At 41.4% G+C, this 15,437-nt stretch overlaps 2 protein-coding genes across 3 annotated transcripts; one reads left to right on the top strand and one right to left on the bottom strand.

Moving 5' to 3' along the window:
• Positions 1-148: 148 nt before the first annotated feature.
• Positions 149-10,216, bottom strand: LOC147260249 (uncharacterized). The gene is made up of 16 exons (XM_086206730.1): positions 9,977-10,216; positions 7,897-9,359; positions 7,720-7,812; positions 7,165-7,414; positions 5,572-5,876; positions 5,333-5,470; positions 5,130-5,244; positions 4,963-5,034; positions 4,746-4,886; positions 4,479-4,592; positions 4,315-4,388; positions 3,934-4,038; positions 3,328-3,443; positions 2,945-3,083; positions 673-793; positions 149-506 (listed from the first exon to the last, which is right to left on the bottom strand). Exons 1-16 carry the CDS (start codon positions 10,125-10,127, stop codon positions 421-423), a joined length of 3,483 nt encoding a protein of 1,160 aa, XP_086062856.1. The 5' UTR covers positions 10,128-10,216; the 3' UTR covers positions 149-420.
• On the top strand, positions 9,970-15,371 carry poli (polymerase (DNA directed) iota). 2 transcript variants are annotated; one of them, XM_086206731.1, is made up of 11 exons: positions 9,970-10,129; positions 10,408-10,641; positions 10,743-10,856; positions 10,955-11,119; positions 11,791-11,934; positions 12,076-12,312; positions 12,936-13,114; positions 13,188-13,279; positions 13,363-13,496; positions 13,807-14,027; positions 14,205-15,370. In XM_086206731.1, the coding sequence occupies exons 2-11, from the start codon at positions 10,482-10,484 to the stop codon at positions 14,955-14,957; spliced, it is 2,199 nt and encodes a 732-aa protein (XP_086062857.1). In that variant the 5' UTR covers positions 9,970-10,129; positions 10,408-10,481; the 3' UTR covers positions 14,958-15,370. The 2 variants fall into 2 exon arrangements, with proteins under 2 accessions (XP_086062857.1, XP_086062858.1); XM_086206732.1 differs by lacking the exon at positions 9,970-10,129 and having other exon boundaries at positions 10,536-10,641; positions 10,814-10,856; positions 14,205-15,371.
• Positions 15,372-15,437: the final 66 nt, after the last annotated feature.

The following is a 15,437-nucleotide window of genomic DNA, read 5'->3' as shown; positions in this document are numbered from 1 at the left end:
TCAGCACCGTCACCACCTCCCATTCATTAGTGAATTTAAATGCAAGTCTTCCTAAAGTCATTAGTGCACCTGAAGACTATAAGTAATTAAATACTGTGAGTTCATTGGCTGATCATTTAAAAAAAAAAACCACACACACAGATGTCATTCTGTGTCTTTATTTTGACAATATAATTCAATTTCAGGTTTTTCTGAATACAGTTTAGCATGTCTAATTCATATTTCAGTACATATATATTTATACTGACCAAACGAGTACACCTCAACGTGGAGAACATCAGTTCCATCCTAACAAAAATCTTTTGTCTTCCACCTCAAACGGCCCAAGCGGAGCTTCGCAGCCTTAAATGCATTTAAATGGCAAACCACCATCTTTATCTCTTGCATATCATGAAGATGATGTAGCTTCAGTTATCGCCATCATTTTTTCTGTTTTCCATCTTTGATCTTCCACAGCATGAGCTCCATGCAGGCAGCAGCATCTTCTGCAGTGTCATGGCCACAAACTGGGAGAAAAATTAACAGTCATTACAACATCATACAAACTTTTTTTTTTTTTTTTTTAAAAGACAGTCATATCCTGTAAGCTACTCCTTTATTTGGAATGGGATTGTTTCAAATCAGTTCCCTGCTGACCAAATACATCTGATGGCATCTGCCGTGATGACCCACCACGTTCTTGGATGATCCTTCGGAGGTATTCAGCGGTCAGCCTGTTGAGGGTCAGCTTGTAAGGGGGGCCAAGACGGTGGGGAAAGACCACTGATGTGTCCACCACCGTCATGTGGAGCAACTACAGTGAAGAGAACAAAGTGCTGAAGCTCCTGGCACTTTGGACAGCATCATAAAAAACTCCAGGTTTTATGAACAGGAGGAAAATAAAATTGGCACCCACTGCAATAAAGAAACTATGATTGGATCTCCATGGAGACTTAAAATTAAAAGCCACACCCATGGCGAGCAGGGTTGGGCACCATTATTTGCACTGACGCCACTGAATTTAGAAAGCAGATTTTTTTTCTCTTAGGAGGAAACATTCAAAATGATGGGATATTGATTTATTTCTCTTTCTACTTGAGTAGTCAATGACTTATTGCCAGGCATTGCTGTCAGTCTCATGTGTACATAGCATAGAAAAGAAAAAACTAATATTACATTTTTTTACATAAATTACTAAGACTATGAGATAAGATGCTGATGACAAATTAATTTTACAACAATTTAAGCAAAAAAAGCAAACTAATGTGTCCTCATCTTCAAAAATGGACAAAGTACAAACCATAAATTCTAACCAAACCAGTCAATCATCATGCCAGGAGATGCAATAAAATCAATGAAATTCAGCTGCTGTGCAGTTTGACACAGAAAAAGCTGAAGCACAACTCATCTGCTTGCCTCTGTCACATTCCACAACTTGCAGAAGTAAGCTCATGTTCGACTTTGAACAATATCTTAAAGCCAAAGAAGAACTGCTAATGTTTTGCTGCTGATGTAAATTTAAGTGAAGTCAACGTTGCCAGATGTTTGACACATCATTTTGGGGCCTGCGGCATATATTCTTCTTATTTACATTTTCAACCCTGGTACTGAGGGGATCTTTCCATGTTTTTATAGCCAGCTTGAATAACACAATAGGTGTGTTTTATTCGTTGTTCCACTTCCCCGGAACACTTGGCATGACCTAACAGCACACGGCGCATGAAGGCAACTTGCAAGGCCAAAGGGGAAGTGGGTGGGGAAGGAGATATTACAGGAACCCACTTGCCGTTGTAGCCTGTACTGATTGGCGGCTGAGGACTGATCATCTCGGTAGTGTTTGTCCAGATATTTCTTCCAACTGATCCAAATTCAAACTCGCTCTTCGGAGGGTTAATGTCACCAAGTTTGCTCAAGTTTACAGTGAAGTGAACTAGCCTTGGCAGCAGGGACTCCCCTGAAGGTATACTGAACGACTAATGAAAGCTGAAATGCAGAACTATTTATAGTACTTTATGTAGCCCATCTTTGGAACGCTGCAGTTTCAGCACAGCAGACACATCAATAATGCCCGTCACATACTGTAATTCTGTAGCCTTGTGTAAGCGCAGCTAGATTCACTGTTGCTGGGCAGACACTTTACAATTTTAGAAATATTGTTCAATTCAAACTCGCACTATACAAGTAAATAGTTTGCGTTTCAAAGCCAAAGCTCACAATTCAGGTGCTCACAGTGTGTGGGCTGATCGTCATGCCACAGGCTGAAGGCTCATGTTGCAGCTGATGACAACTGACAATAGAGTTTTGTTTGAATGCCCTGAGGAAGTTCTTTTGCACCTTGAAGAAGAAAATTAAGAGTAGCATGTTCAGGTTGATTAAGACGAGGTTTCTGTAGCCAGATTTTCCTCAGTGTCTGTAATCAACCTGCCATCTATGACAGCTTGTCACTGTAGCATTTTCAGATTCCGTCTGCCCCTTGGCAGAATGAAGAAAATTCACAAAAGTCAGGGAAACTGCTTGTGACACAGCTTCCACTGTTTGAGAGCATGACAATGGCTGCCCAAAATGTCTTTTGCATTTGAAATTCAAGTGGACATCTGATGGACATCGGGCTGGGATTGGTCCTCAAACCCACACATTGTGAAACTAAAAGAACATGCAAGAAGTGGGCTATGTACAGTGGATGCCCAGGTTCAGATCAGCGGGTGTCTTTTCCTAACTTGTAAGGAGTTCTTCTCCTTACAAGTTAAGGAAAAGTGCTTCAGGAAATATTTTAAAAAACAGCCAGTGTTGAAATAAATGAGTGAGAACTATACCAAGTGAAATTATAACAAATCCGTTTGTGAGGAGCTTGTTCTTGGAAGAGAAATATTACACCAAAAAATGAGAGCAGTAGACAAATTAGCAAGGACTGCAGCAGACAGATGTAAAAAATTCAGTTAAAAAAAATTTTGAGCCTGTTCGTCACCTTCAGGGCGCAGAGGTCTTTTTCCAAGCCATGTCCAATCAGAATGGTGTTGGCGCTGACGAAGCTCAACAAGGTCTTCTGCACCTCTGTGAGGGAGGTGCAGTTGCCCTTCACATCTTCCACACCGATTCCTGTAAACCTACACAAATACATCACAAGCTAGCACATGTTTATCAAGGTGCCCTTACTTCATATTTTTACTCCGGTTACTGTTACCTAATTATTATTATAATTAATACGTGCAACAACGTCACTTTTTTTTTTTTTTTAAAAGAGCTAATTTTCTCCACAACCAGTCCGAACAAATGAGCAGCTACAAATGATAAACAGCTACATGTTATAAAAAGAGTTGCAAAAGTAAGGGGGGCATTAAATTCTATTACCTGGTGTTATAGTCGATGACCTCATTAACAGGTCTGACGAAGGTGTCATAGACCACTTGAAGACTAGAGTTGACCACAGTCACTCGTGAAAGTTCTAGACCATGAATGGTGTAACACTAATGACAAGAAAAAGACAACATTTAAGCCATCAGCTCAAGAACAGTAAAATTGGTGATACAATTAGATGGGCTGGGAAAACCTGGATTGGTGAGTGTCAATGCACAACAAATGCTGACAGAGGGGCCACTTAATGGTTTGATAACTCAAGTCACCAGAGCTTGTTCCAAAGGGAGACTTAAGATGGATGTGTTAAACAGCTCTTACTTTCAACATGTAAAATAGCTAAATCAGGGAATATATTTGGACAAAATGATATCCAGTCCCATCAGTAGACTTCCAAATTAAGACTTCTGTAAGGGCTAACCCTTACATCTACCCATTTTTTAAAAAAGCAAATACTATGAGGAGGCTAAAAATACTGTGGTCTACTTGTACGTCTTTCCTTCTTATAATGCCATAATTATAAATGGAACTGCTGGAGGGCTTACATTTGGTTTAGTGTTTAAAGACAATTTTTAAAACCCTGTCCATTGAAGGGTACATCACCATTTCACAATCCAAGGAGTAGACTCCTGCACAGCTCATATCCGTGGGAGGTCTGGGGGCAGTCGCCACAAACCCTTCCAGACTGATGGAATCATGGACATGCAACTGGCAGCGAGAGGAGAAGAGAAGGCACACAAATGCTGAGCCACTGATATGTTCAAGTACATCAGGAAAGCGTCAAGTCATGTAGAGTTGCCAGCCCTTGAGGGTCGGTCAGCTCTTTGTGTAGACGCCAATCTTCTACACATACACATGTGAAATACATCCTCAAAACTGACTCCAGAGTGTACTCTCCCTGATGTCCACAGCTGTGTTATGTACTTATCTTTGTGCAATCCATCCCTGAGAGACAGATGTGCAAATCTCACCATCTTTTCCTACCTTAAACACTTGGCAACCAGGTGCTCCCATAACTCCCTCACAGCAACTGTAGCGAGTCTCCACCCCACCAGGCACTGCAGCAATTTCAACACATTTCAAAATGTTTATGATGTGGATATCAGAGTATGGCTTACGTAATCAAAACAAACCTAAAGTGCATTCACCTCGTTTCTCCACACCTTTCCCATAATGGTAGTTGCACTCCTCTTTGCGGATGTGTTGGCCTGTTTTACTCACAGAATACATGGCCCCACAACGACAGCAAATCCTCTTCAGGGCTGTCCATCAACAAAACAGAAGAACTTCATATGCAGAGCAGAAAAGCCCTTGTTGCAACAATGACACATGACATGTGCGCCCTCTGGTGATGTAATATTAGAACTGCTCCAAATTGTCCCATCTGGGAGTTTAAGCCAAATATTGTGACTTACGATCATTGTTGCCCTTCTTGTTGTCAGCAAAGAGAACAGCATGGCTAGGCTTCTCTGGATGCTGGACAGGATAGTTGTTCTCTATCAGCTTTTCTTCAGTCAAAATATAATCCTTGAAACTCTTGTACAAAGCCATATCGTCTGCCAGAAAGAGGAATGCATCAGGAATTCGTTTGATAAATACACCAAAATTTATCAGAAGAAAATCAGTGCTCACCATTTCCTTTGAGTTTTTTCAGGTTGAGGGGAATATTTCCTCTAAATAGTTTACCACTGACAGTTTCGTCATCTACAGCAGGAAAATTACAATGAAAAGCTGAATGAATGCAATTCATCAGCATTAATTCACACCCTTATTTCACACAATTTCTGCAAGATTCTCACCTTTTGAAGCAACTGTATTTTGGTTTTTCAGCCTTTTCAGTGCGTTCACTGCAACGCTTAGATATTTAACTTTGTTCATGCTGCGATTATAAATACTCCTCTCTGCAGCAAGTGCCTATCAACCATAACAAGAGGAAAAATATAAATAGTATGCTGTCTTTAATTAAGGATTACATTAAGTATAAGGAACAGGGCCAGTCCACCTTCTCAAAGGCGTCACTGGCATTGACTTTGAGGAACTCTTCTGTGAACTTGTTGACAAAACGTTGTCGGATGTCATGAGGTACTTTGTCTTTGGCTGCCTCATATAGCTGTTTTCCTTTGCGTTTAAGGACCCCAGGCTAGAAAAAAAGTTGAAAAACAAAGTTAATCAATACTTGTTAATGGTATGAAGATTTTTAACTCCTCTAAACATCTTTCATGAATGCATTTCCATTCTTACCTTGGCAGGAGCTTGAGGAGTTGGGAGATTAGCTGAAGTTGAAAAGGTGGTAACACAAGAAGGTTTACGTGCTGGTGCAGGAATCAGCACAGGTGCTGTTGGGCGGTATCTTTGTATGGGAATAAAAGCAGTGGCAGGGCATGTTTGTCCTCCAGTAACTGAACTTATATGCACTGGATTGTTTGGGGGTAGGATTGGCCTAGGATTGGTGGTGATGGGGAGAGGGATACTCCCTTGTGGGAGAATGAAGTGCAGATTTTCAAGCACTGTACTTGTCATTGATATATACTGGTAGTTTGTGTAAGCTGCAAGACAAGACAGAAACACATGAGCAGATGTAAAAGTCTGGCAAAGCTACCAAAATACACCATAAAATAAAAGGGAAATCCTGTTGACGTTATCTACAGTTCACAATCAGTCAAGAAAAAAAAAAGTTTTTGCCAGAGAATCAACTTTGGAACAGGGGTGCAGGGGCAGAGGAACACATATTCTGACAACATGTAGGAGAAAACCAATCAATATGAAAAGAACTAAACAGTTTCATACCTGAGGCCGACAATCAACTGGGCCAGACTTTTTAATTGCAGGGGCATTAATGAAAACATTTGAGAACTACACATCTGTACAGAAGTGCAAACCCATATTAATCTACTTAGAGGAAATAGTGGTGTTCAAAAGACTGAGTTCTGTCTAAAATCCGAAGACAACTCTTGTCGTAATCAAAACACAAAAATACTTAGAAATTTGACCTCTATGTTGAATAGCTTGCCTTTGCTCTACTTTTCACAGAACCTATTTTTCTGTGAATCATTAAACACCTAATATGAGTTGGACATCTTATTAGGTCTTTATAGAACATTCAAGAATTGCTTGAGGTCTTAAGGTAGAACAGCCCATTTTCTTAAGTTAGTCCAACTCAGTTAAATATACATTTACCGTATTTTTCGCACTATAAGGCGCACCTAAAAGCCTTTAATTTTCTCAAAAACCGACAGTGCGCCTTATAATCCGATGCACCTTATATATGGATCAATATTGGTTCATTATGGCTACCGTAGTCAGGGGGCGTCGCTGAAGTAACAGCAGTAAAAACGGTAAAGGGAAATTCCAGTCCCACACCACTTGTGAGAGTGTATAAAGACCCCAAAATGGCACCTTTCAAGAGACATGCTTACGACGCAGAGTTCAAACTCAAGGCTATCAGTCATGCAGCTACCGGTACGTACGGTACCATATTGTGAATGCACTAACTTGTTTTGGGAGTGAACGGAGTTGTCAGAATGTTGGTTTGTATTCTATTAATAAAGTTTGACTGACTGACTGACTTATCTGACCGTTTTGTTGACATTCCCTTTAGCGCAGCTCCATCTAGTGGATTCATAACACAACCCCAGCCACAACAGTAGTTTCTATTCTATGCGCCTTATAATGCAGTGCGCCCTATATATGAAAACAGTTTTAAAATAGGCCATTCATTGAATGTGCGCCTTATAATCCTTATAGTGCGGAAAATACGACGAATATTGAACAATTGAAACTACTGCTGATTGATTAAACAATGCTGACATTTTACTAGCACATAACATTACTTACCATTTTGCACTGGGTTAGGCTGTGGCGTAGCTGAGGCTTGAGGTGGGGGAGGAGCAGTTGTCTGAATCTCTTGCCTTCTCTGGCAGGTGGAGGACACATAAGCTTGTCCTCCTTTCACTGATCCAGTCCACATGGAGGCTCTCTGCTGGACCTGCCGAAACTTTGAGGTGGTGGAGAGCAGGGATCCTGGAGCTGCTGGTTCACGCAGTGGAACTAGCACCTGGGGCTGGGGTCTCTTAGCCACTGGCTTCTGATAAGAGAAAGTCAGCCACCAAAGATCATTTAATCATTTGAGCTGGAGTTTCTGATTACAGGAATTTTGCTGTGCAAATCTAACGGCCAATATAGTGCACCATACGATGAATCACTTATGTTCAAAATATCAGGCATTAGTGCATATTACAAGCCACACGCTTAACTACCCACATTGAATTTTCCTAGACCGTTTAAGTTCAATTTTTTTTTTGCCCTGATGTTTTCCATTCAGAGGTGCCTTTAGTATTTATTAAGGATTATTTCAGATTAGCTATGTTGTGAATGTCGGGTCTGCCAAACCTCAGTATGCTTTGCTTCGTGAGCCATCCTCTTCTTTCCTTGCGGTCTTTGCGTTACATTAACCTCAGCTTTCTCCACCTCTGTAGGTTCGACCTAACAAGGGTGAAGGATAAATGTTCTCTATTCAAGAAAACATTTCACAAACCAGTTTAATCTGTGTGCCAAAAGTATACTTACAGACACTGGAGGCTGCTCCTCATGCACTCTCTCCTCATTTGCCTCCATGAAAATCCTGTAGCATTCCTCCATTGGGTCGCTGTCTGAGAGCTCAGCTCCAGAGTAGTTGTACTCATCCTCATCCTCATCAGAGCTTGAGCCAATGATTATAACCTCTGCATTATCCGATTTCACCAAAAACTGCTCGGTTGGTGGAACTGAAGACGGTTCATTTCCCTTTTTCAAACCTGATCTGACAGACGCAACATGCCAAGTCTGATGCTGGCTGCTGCCTGGAGGTGATCCTGCTGGCTCCAAGTGAGCGTCAGGTGAAGCGTAGCAAAAGGATACTTTACCCTGCGTCTGGCCTGGTGTTCCACTCACTGGTTTCTGGGCACTTGGCTCGGGAGAGCAGTGCTGACAATCTGTGCATTGACCTGGCTGTTCTATTTTCTGCGTGCACGTGGTGCAAGTACTTGATGTTTTAGAATAATGTGAGTTCTTGTGTGGAAGATTATGTCTCTGCAGTGGATCCTCAATACGACAGGAAATCTCATTCTGAGGCAATTCAACACAAATCTTTTCTTTCTCCATAGCCTGATCTTGCTCAGGAGGACTTGCAGGTACCAGATTTTTTACAACTTCTATTTCAGCAGCCTTAAAAGAATTCATTTTTTGACTTTCACCTTCAAGATTTTCCAAGCTTCCAGTTAAGTCAATTACACATCCATCACCAGCTACAATTTCATGCTCCTCGTTTTGATCAAGATTAGATGATTCTGGATTGTTTTCAACAACACAAGCCTGAAAATGTCGGTTTGCGCTAACTGTTGGTGCAGGTGTATCTGGGGAATCAGGGAAAACTGCTGATTGTCTGGTCTGCTCAAGTTCCTTTAGTTTATCCAGTTGTATATCAGGAGAGGATTCAACTAATTTCTGAGCTTGAATTCTCTTCCTGTCAGGTGAAGGAGAAATGTCGATAATAAGGGTGCCATCCCCATATGGTTCGTCAAGTGGCTCTGGACAGGGTAATGGGGAAAGCTGTGCAGTTGGATTTTGTTTAAAGGTTGAGGCTCTTTTGAAATCTTGGCTGTTTTTCACTTTAACTGATGACCTATAAGAGCGAAAGTCTGCAGAAAAATTTGACATTGGGTCATACTCCAAATCAGTCCTTGGCTTAGAGTTGTCAACCACATACTTTGTTGATTGGGAGCATCTTTTAGTACAAATGGTGCTTGATGGCAGGACACATGAATCACTGTTTACATTTCTATTTGCTGTGTCAGACTTGGGAGATGAAATATGAGGGGCAGTGTCTGCCTTCACACACTGATAGTGCGACAGTCGCCTTCGCTCCTGCTCTACCTCGTGTCTCACACTTGCGATCTCTTTGTCGAGGCGCTCCAGCTCCTGGAGGCTGTCACCTTTACGCTCATCGATCACTCGTGGTCCAGAGACAGGAGGACGATAGCTATTTTGGACTCCTGTACAAAGGAAAATAAAGCAATATCAAGTAGAACATGTTAAAATTACAGGTGTGATGTAAAACAAGTGGATGTTTGTCAGTCCATGAATAAAAATTAGTTGCTCCTAACCCATTCTTTCACACACTATTCTACATTCTAAAGACAAATGACCCGTTTATCCCCCCCAGTTTTAAATAAATATTCAAAAAGGTTTGTTTAGCTGAGCAGATTTATAAAACAGAGATAAAGATATCAAGTTTACTATAGTTTAAATGATTTAAAAAGCATCTAAAGTCCTTAATGTCAGGGGTTGAGTTCATTGCTGCAGCTCATATAGATAAAACTGGAAAATTAAAGAAAAAAAGACTTTTTAGAATAGTTTTGTTAAATGCTGTTTTTTTTTTTTTTTGTTTTTTTAAATGAACCTGCATCAACAGAAAGACAATTAAGCTTTAAGTTTTCTTCACACTGTCTTTCAGCTATCCACTTCTGGTAAACTTTCTGGCAGAAGCTATTCACTGACCGAACTCGGGGCCTTTCAAAAAAATGTTTAATGAGACTTTGTTTCCCAAAATGTAAAAGTTCCAACAGACAGCACCACAAGCTAACGTTAGCTTAATTGCAAACCTACTGACCTGCAACGTCGACGACTGATGATTTGTTCGAGTCACAGGACTTATTCCGCTCTCCTGGGGCATGTTTGTACGGACAATGAGGGCGCACACACTGCCCACGTTTGGAGAACGGACAAGTTATTTTAACAAAGAAGCCGGACGACGGAAACATGGGTAAAAACGCAAGTTTAACGCGACGCGTAACAACGGTTGTCCTAATTGAGTGCTCGAGCACAGGTGGCTGGCTCCAACTGACATGGAGACGGTCTGGCGTTTTAAAGCCTCTGTTCGGGTCGCGAGTATCGCAACAACAAATCAATTAAAATATGTTTGTGTTTTGCATTAACTCTTAGTTAATTTCCCCAAATAAATACAACACCTTTAATTGGAAATTGGTTCTCTCTCATTACCTGGAAATTATTGTCAGGTATATCTAATTTATTGTGTTGTAGTACGCCCTCCTGACCGACAGATGGCACTGCCATACTAAACTGAACTGGGATCTACAACGAGTGGTTTTGCACGTATGGTTGCGCGAGGCTTTCGTCCTGCTACAACAACAAAAACAAACACACAGATTGTCATGTTTGAAACGAATAACTCCGAAGATGAGATGGACGAGGATGAAACCGAATGGAAGAGCATTTTGACGGATTCAGGACCAGACAGCCCCACTGCTGCTCCTGGTAAAGTTTGAAAACAGACAGGGGAACCGAAACGTACTGTACACAGAAATGTTATCGTGACAGTCAGATATCTGTATGTGTTACTTTTTTTTAACTTTCAGTCTCAGCCCTCAATAAGACACCTGCGAACAGAGTCATTCTGCATTTTGACCTGGACTGCTTCTATGCTCAGGTGGAAATGATCAGAAACCCAGCGTTGAGAGATGTACCTTTAGGTGAAAAAAAAAACAAAACTTAAACATTAAAAACTACAATGTTGCAAAAACTGCAAATTTTCATATGTGATTCTTTTCCGTACTTCTCTGATCATCAGGTATTCAGCAGAAGTACATCATAGTCACCTGTAACTATGTGGCCAGGGAACAGGGTGTCACCAAGCTGATGTCTGTTACTGATGCGAAGGAGAAATGTCCTCAGCTGGTGCTGGTAAAAGGAGAAGACCTGACACACTATAGAGAAATGTCCTATAAAGTGACAGGTAGGCTGGAGTCAAGAAGGGCAAAATTCCCCCCTGTCCTTTTACAAGCCTAACTATCCTGTGATACAGAGACGACACCTGAGGATGGCAGTACTGATAACCCCTGTCTCAGTCTAGACTAGAATCTGGACTCAGACCTTCTTGAAAAGTCCAGAGTTTCAGTTTGGCTTCCATCATCAGCTGCTGTTGAATCACATAGGGCAGGAATGTTAATTCTCTAAACTTGAAAGTGTGTGTTTGTGAGTGCATGTGTAATAGGTGTTGAAAATTGAATTGTTAATTTCAAGAAACCTTTTAACATTTATGTTACCATAACACGCAGAAGAATGCTCCTGGGTTTTAAAGGACAGCTTTCAGCATTATAAATTTCAAAATCCAAATTTATTTATAGTGTTCGGAAGTTCACCATAAATCTTTACTACAGTACATATTGAAAGTTTTCCTTTGTACACCAAGCTTTCCAACACTTTAGACGTTTATGAGTCACAGGATTTAAGGAAGGTAGACTGAGTTGCAGGAAATATTAGAGAAAATCTTCACTATTTTCAGACAGAATTAGTCAGAAAATCATTCAGTAAAGAAGATAATCTTAAGTTACAACCCCCTAATGTTCTTTTAAAAAATCATATTGTTGCGTCACCTTGCTCTCCCTCCTCTTGTTCTTCCCCCAGAGCTGCTGCTGTCCTTCTGTCCAATTGTGGAAAGGCTTGGGTTCGATGAGAACTACATGGACGTCACAGAGCTGGTAGAGAGACGCTTGGCTCAGACACCGGAGTCTAACCTGTCATATCAGGGCCATGTCTACAACAACATCAGTATGTCACATTTGTAACACTGAGCATACATCTGGTTTGTGGAAACAGGAAACAGGCTGTGAAACAATCTAAGGAGCTCAACATTTGCATTCAACTCTCAGTTTCTCCACATCATGATCTGCTGGTGGTGGATGTTCTCAGGTGCAGATGTTAGAGCCAGTCATCACCCCAGGTTGGCTGTAGGTTCCCACATTGCTGCTGAGCTGAGAGAGGCCATCCACAGCAAGCTGGGTTTGACAGGCTGTGCTGGCATCGCCACTAGCAAGCTACTGGCCAAACTGGTCTCAGGCACCTTCAAACCCAACCAGCAAACTACTCTTCTTCCAGAGAATATCAGTGATATCATGGGCTGCCTGAATGGTCTCCGCAAAGTACCAGGTATATATTTTTACATGTCAGCACTGTGTTACCTTCTGACATCCTCCTCACCAGTTTGGAGCTTAACCATTGCACTAATGAAGGGTTTTGCCCATTAAACAATGTGAGTTACACACATAGCAGAGCTGTCGCTGAACATGCATCCAATCAAGGGAGGAGGGATAGAAAATAGCAGGGGTTTAATTGTAACATTCAACGGCCGATAGACACACAAGATATATGAGAATAGAACAACCTGGAACCTAATCATAGTTGAACTAATGTATGCTTCCCAGTGGGAACAAATCTATAACAAGATGCACTTGTGAAATTAACTTACATGAGTGATACAACATTAACTGAACGGACCTCAGACCATATATGCTATGCAAAGAGGAAGAGAGGGACTGGTGCGATATCATCACCAAACGCAAGAAAAATAGATATTTTCTTTTAGGTGTCCATCAGTGAACCTGATTCTGGTGATTCAAAATGAATTGTCTTTTACTGAGAATTCATTGAACCAAAACAAAACCTGTTCCCTGACGGTGGGAGTGGGCCTGTGTTTGACCCATGTCACTCGTACACTCATACTGTAACTAGCAGTCCTGCTAATAAGTGTGTGGTACATCATGGATTTTCAGGAGTGGGACACCAAACTGCCAAGAGACTTCAAGCTCTGGGATTGGTCAGTGTGAATGACCTGCAGCTCTTCCCATTGGCTGACTTGGTGAAGGAATTTGGAGGTCCAAGTGCTCAGCGTTTGAAAAATCTGGCTCTTGGCATTGATGATTCACCTGTTAACCCCACTGGAGCCCCTCAGGTACAGTAGAGTGTTTCTGAAATTGACTCGCCATACCATTTTCTAACTTGTAACTGGCCTTCTCATGTTTTAGTCCCTCAGCGATGAAGATTCCTTCAAGAAAATGTCTTCAATTAAAGATGTGATAAAGAAGATTCAACAACTCCTGAACAGTCTGATGGAGAGGTTAGCGATACTCTATTCCACTCCATAAATCCTCAGTATGTCAATATAAAACCACTGAATCTACCATCTTTTTGAAAAACAAGAATGCACAAAGACGGCCGGCAGCCTCACACCTTTCGGCTAACCATTCGTAAATATTCGGCGACCAACAAGTGGTTCAGTCGGGAGAGCCGACAGTGTCCGATCCCCAACCACATCGGACAGAAGATCACCTCCTGTAAGTCTTGGCACCCAGGAGAATGTTGTTAAGCGTCAGTATTGCATGCTAGTGTGTGAGTACAGGACTAAAAAGGAAGGCTTGACCTTAAAATTTATTCTATTCGTCTTGAAAGCAACTCTTCTTTGTGTGAGACCCGGGGTTTAATGTTTAAACAACAGTGTATTTAGTGTGAGTGTGAAGGTCCTTTACAGAAATACACCATAAAAATTCTTAATTTATTTATCTTTTGGTTGCCCTTTAGTCTTCTTTCTCTCTCTAATGACATTATGTGGATTTAAAACACTGTTTTCTATAATATGCCTGTCAGCAAGCAGTGATGATGCCCTGGATCAACTGGTCACCTTGGCTGTGAAGCTTTTCCACAAGATGGTGGACACCAACGCAGCCTTCCACCTCACGCTCATCAACGTATGTTTCAGTAACCTGCAGACCAGAGGAGCTGCCGCCAGCGGGAAGGGTTGCATAACCTCCTTCTTCAAACACAGCACGTCTCTCAGAAACGCAGAAGCATTTTCATCACAAAGCCAGGTAGCACATATAATCCAGCCTAGTATTAGCAGCATGCAGATACTTTAATTTTATATGTTTTCAAATGTTATTATACACAGTGTATTTAAATGATGCCTAATGACTTCTTTTCCCAGAAATATATCGTCTGTACTCCTAAAAACCAGGAAATCTCCCCCCTCTCATATTCCCTTATAGGAAAATTCCCCCCGGAGTAGGGACCCTCGCCACATGGATCATCGATTCAGCACTCACAGCCTGATGACTCAACATTCCTCACAAACAACCACAAAAAGCACTTTCAGCTGTGAGGCTGCCAAGAGCACTTGTATCCCTGTGGAAGCCCCTCCACTTCAGGCCCTATATTGCAGCACTGAGAGGTCAGACACTGATGTGACAAATAACTCTGTGACACATAAGCTGCCCCCAAATGTTGATCCAGAGGTGTTCAGACTCCTCCCTGAGGAAATCCAGAAGGAACTGTTGACGTTTGCACAAGCAGACTCCCATCCTATCACCAGCCTGTGCTCCACATCAGAGAGCACCTCCCCATCCAGGCCTCTCTCACAGACATATCCAAACCCACAAACTCTAAAAGACAGAAAAGAAGCTCTAAACAGATTGGATCCATCTGACAAACTGACCACCATGAATCAGCGCTGGCCTCCGGGCACAAGTGCAGTTTCAGCAGGAAACATGGTGGGAGAAGAGAGAGTATCATTTCCTTCATCATCTGATTGTGTGTTTCCAGTAAATGTGGACCCTAAGGTGTTTTCTGAACTTCCAACTGATGTCCAAAGAGAGCTGATGTCTGAATGGAAGCAGCAAAAACCGGCCCTGAAGACCCCCGCATCCAGTAAACTGGGGAAAGGCTTGGTGAACAAAGACAAAAAAGCTACGGGAAAAAGGCGCCAAGCAAACAGTTTGTTGAATTATTTCAAACCCAGTTAGACCAGCAAGTTTTTCTTATCAGGACTTACAAAAATGGTTTAATTTCAGAGTTAAAGTCTTTCACAAACAGTCATTTTGGGAAGCTAATTGTTTTTTTGTTACAGAAAAGTAAAATCAGAAACACAGCAACACAAATTAATTGTCCTATTTAACTCTCTTTCTTGTTCACAGACTTTTGTATTGCACGCTACAAAATAACGCAGAATAGCAAAACACTGTCAAAAAATTTAAAAAAAATTGCTTTTATTTTGATCCTCTCTGGTATTCATTGGGCAAGTCGAAGGATACTTCAACCAAATCATTTCAAACTAGAGCTTTAAAATAACAAGTTAGTCAGACAGTGCCTTTTTTAGGGTTTGTTTTGTTTGTTTTGTGTACCCTTTATGTGATTTTTTTTTCAGAAATAAAAAGTTAATTATCAGTGAAACCTTGCATTAATATGGAAATTGCTTGTGTCCTCAAGGGACAACCTTATCACTT

Source organism: Aulostomus chinensis, chromosome 6 (assembly GCF_037954235.1).
Source record: "Aulostomus chinensis isolate RoL2024-O1b breed Wild chromosome 6, RoL_Achi_v1.0, whole genome shotgun sequence".
Lineage (NCBI taxonomy): Eukaryota > Metazoa > Chordata > Actinopteri > Syngnathiformes > Aulostomidae > Aulostomus > Aulostomus chinensis.
The sequence above is the reverse complement of the archived record's forward strand: the minus strand, read 5'-3'. Positions and strand labels throughout refer to the sequence as shown.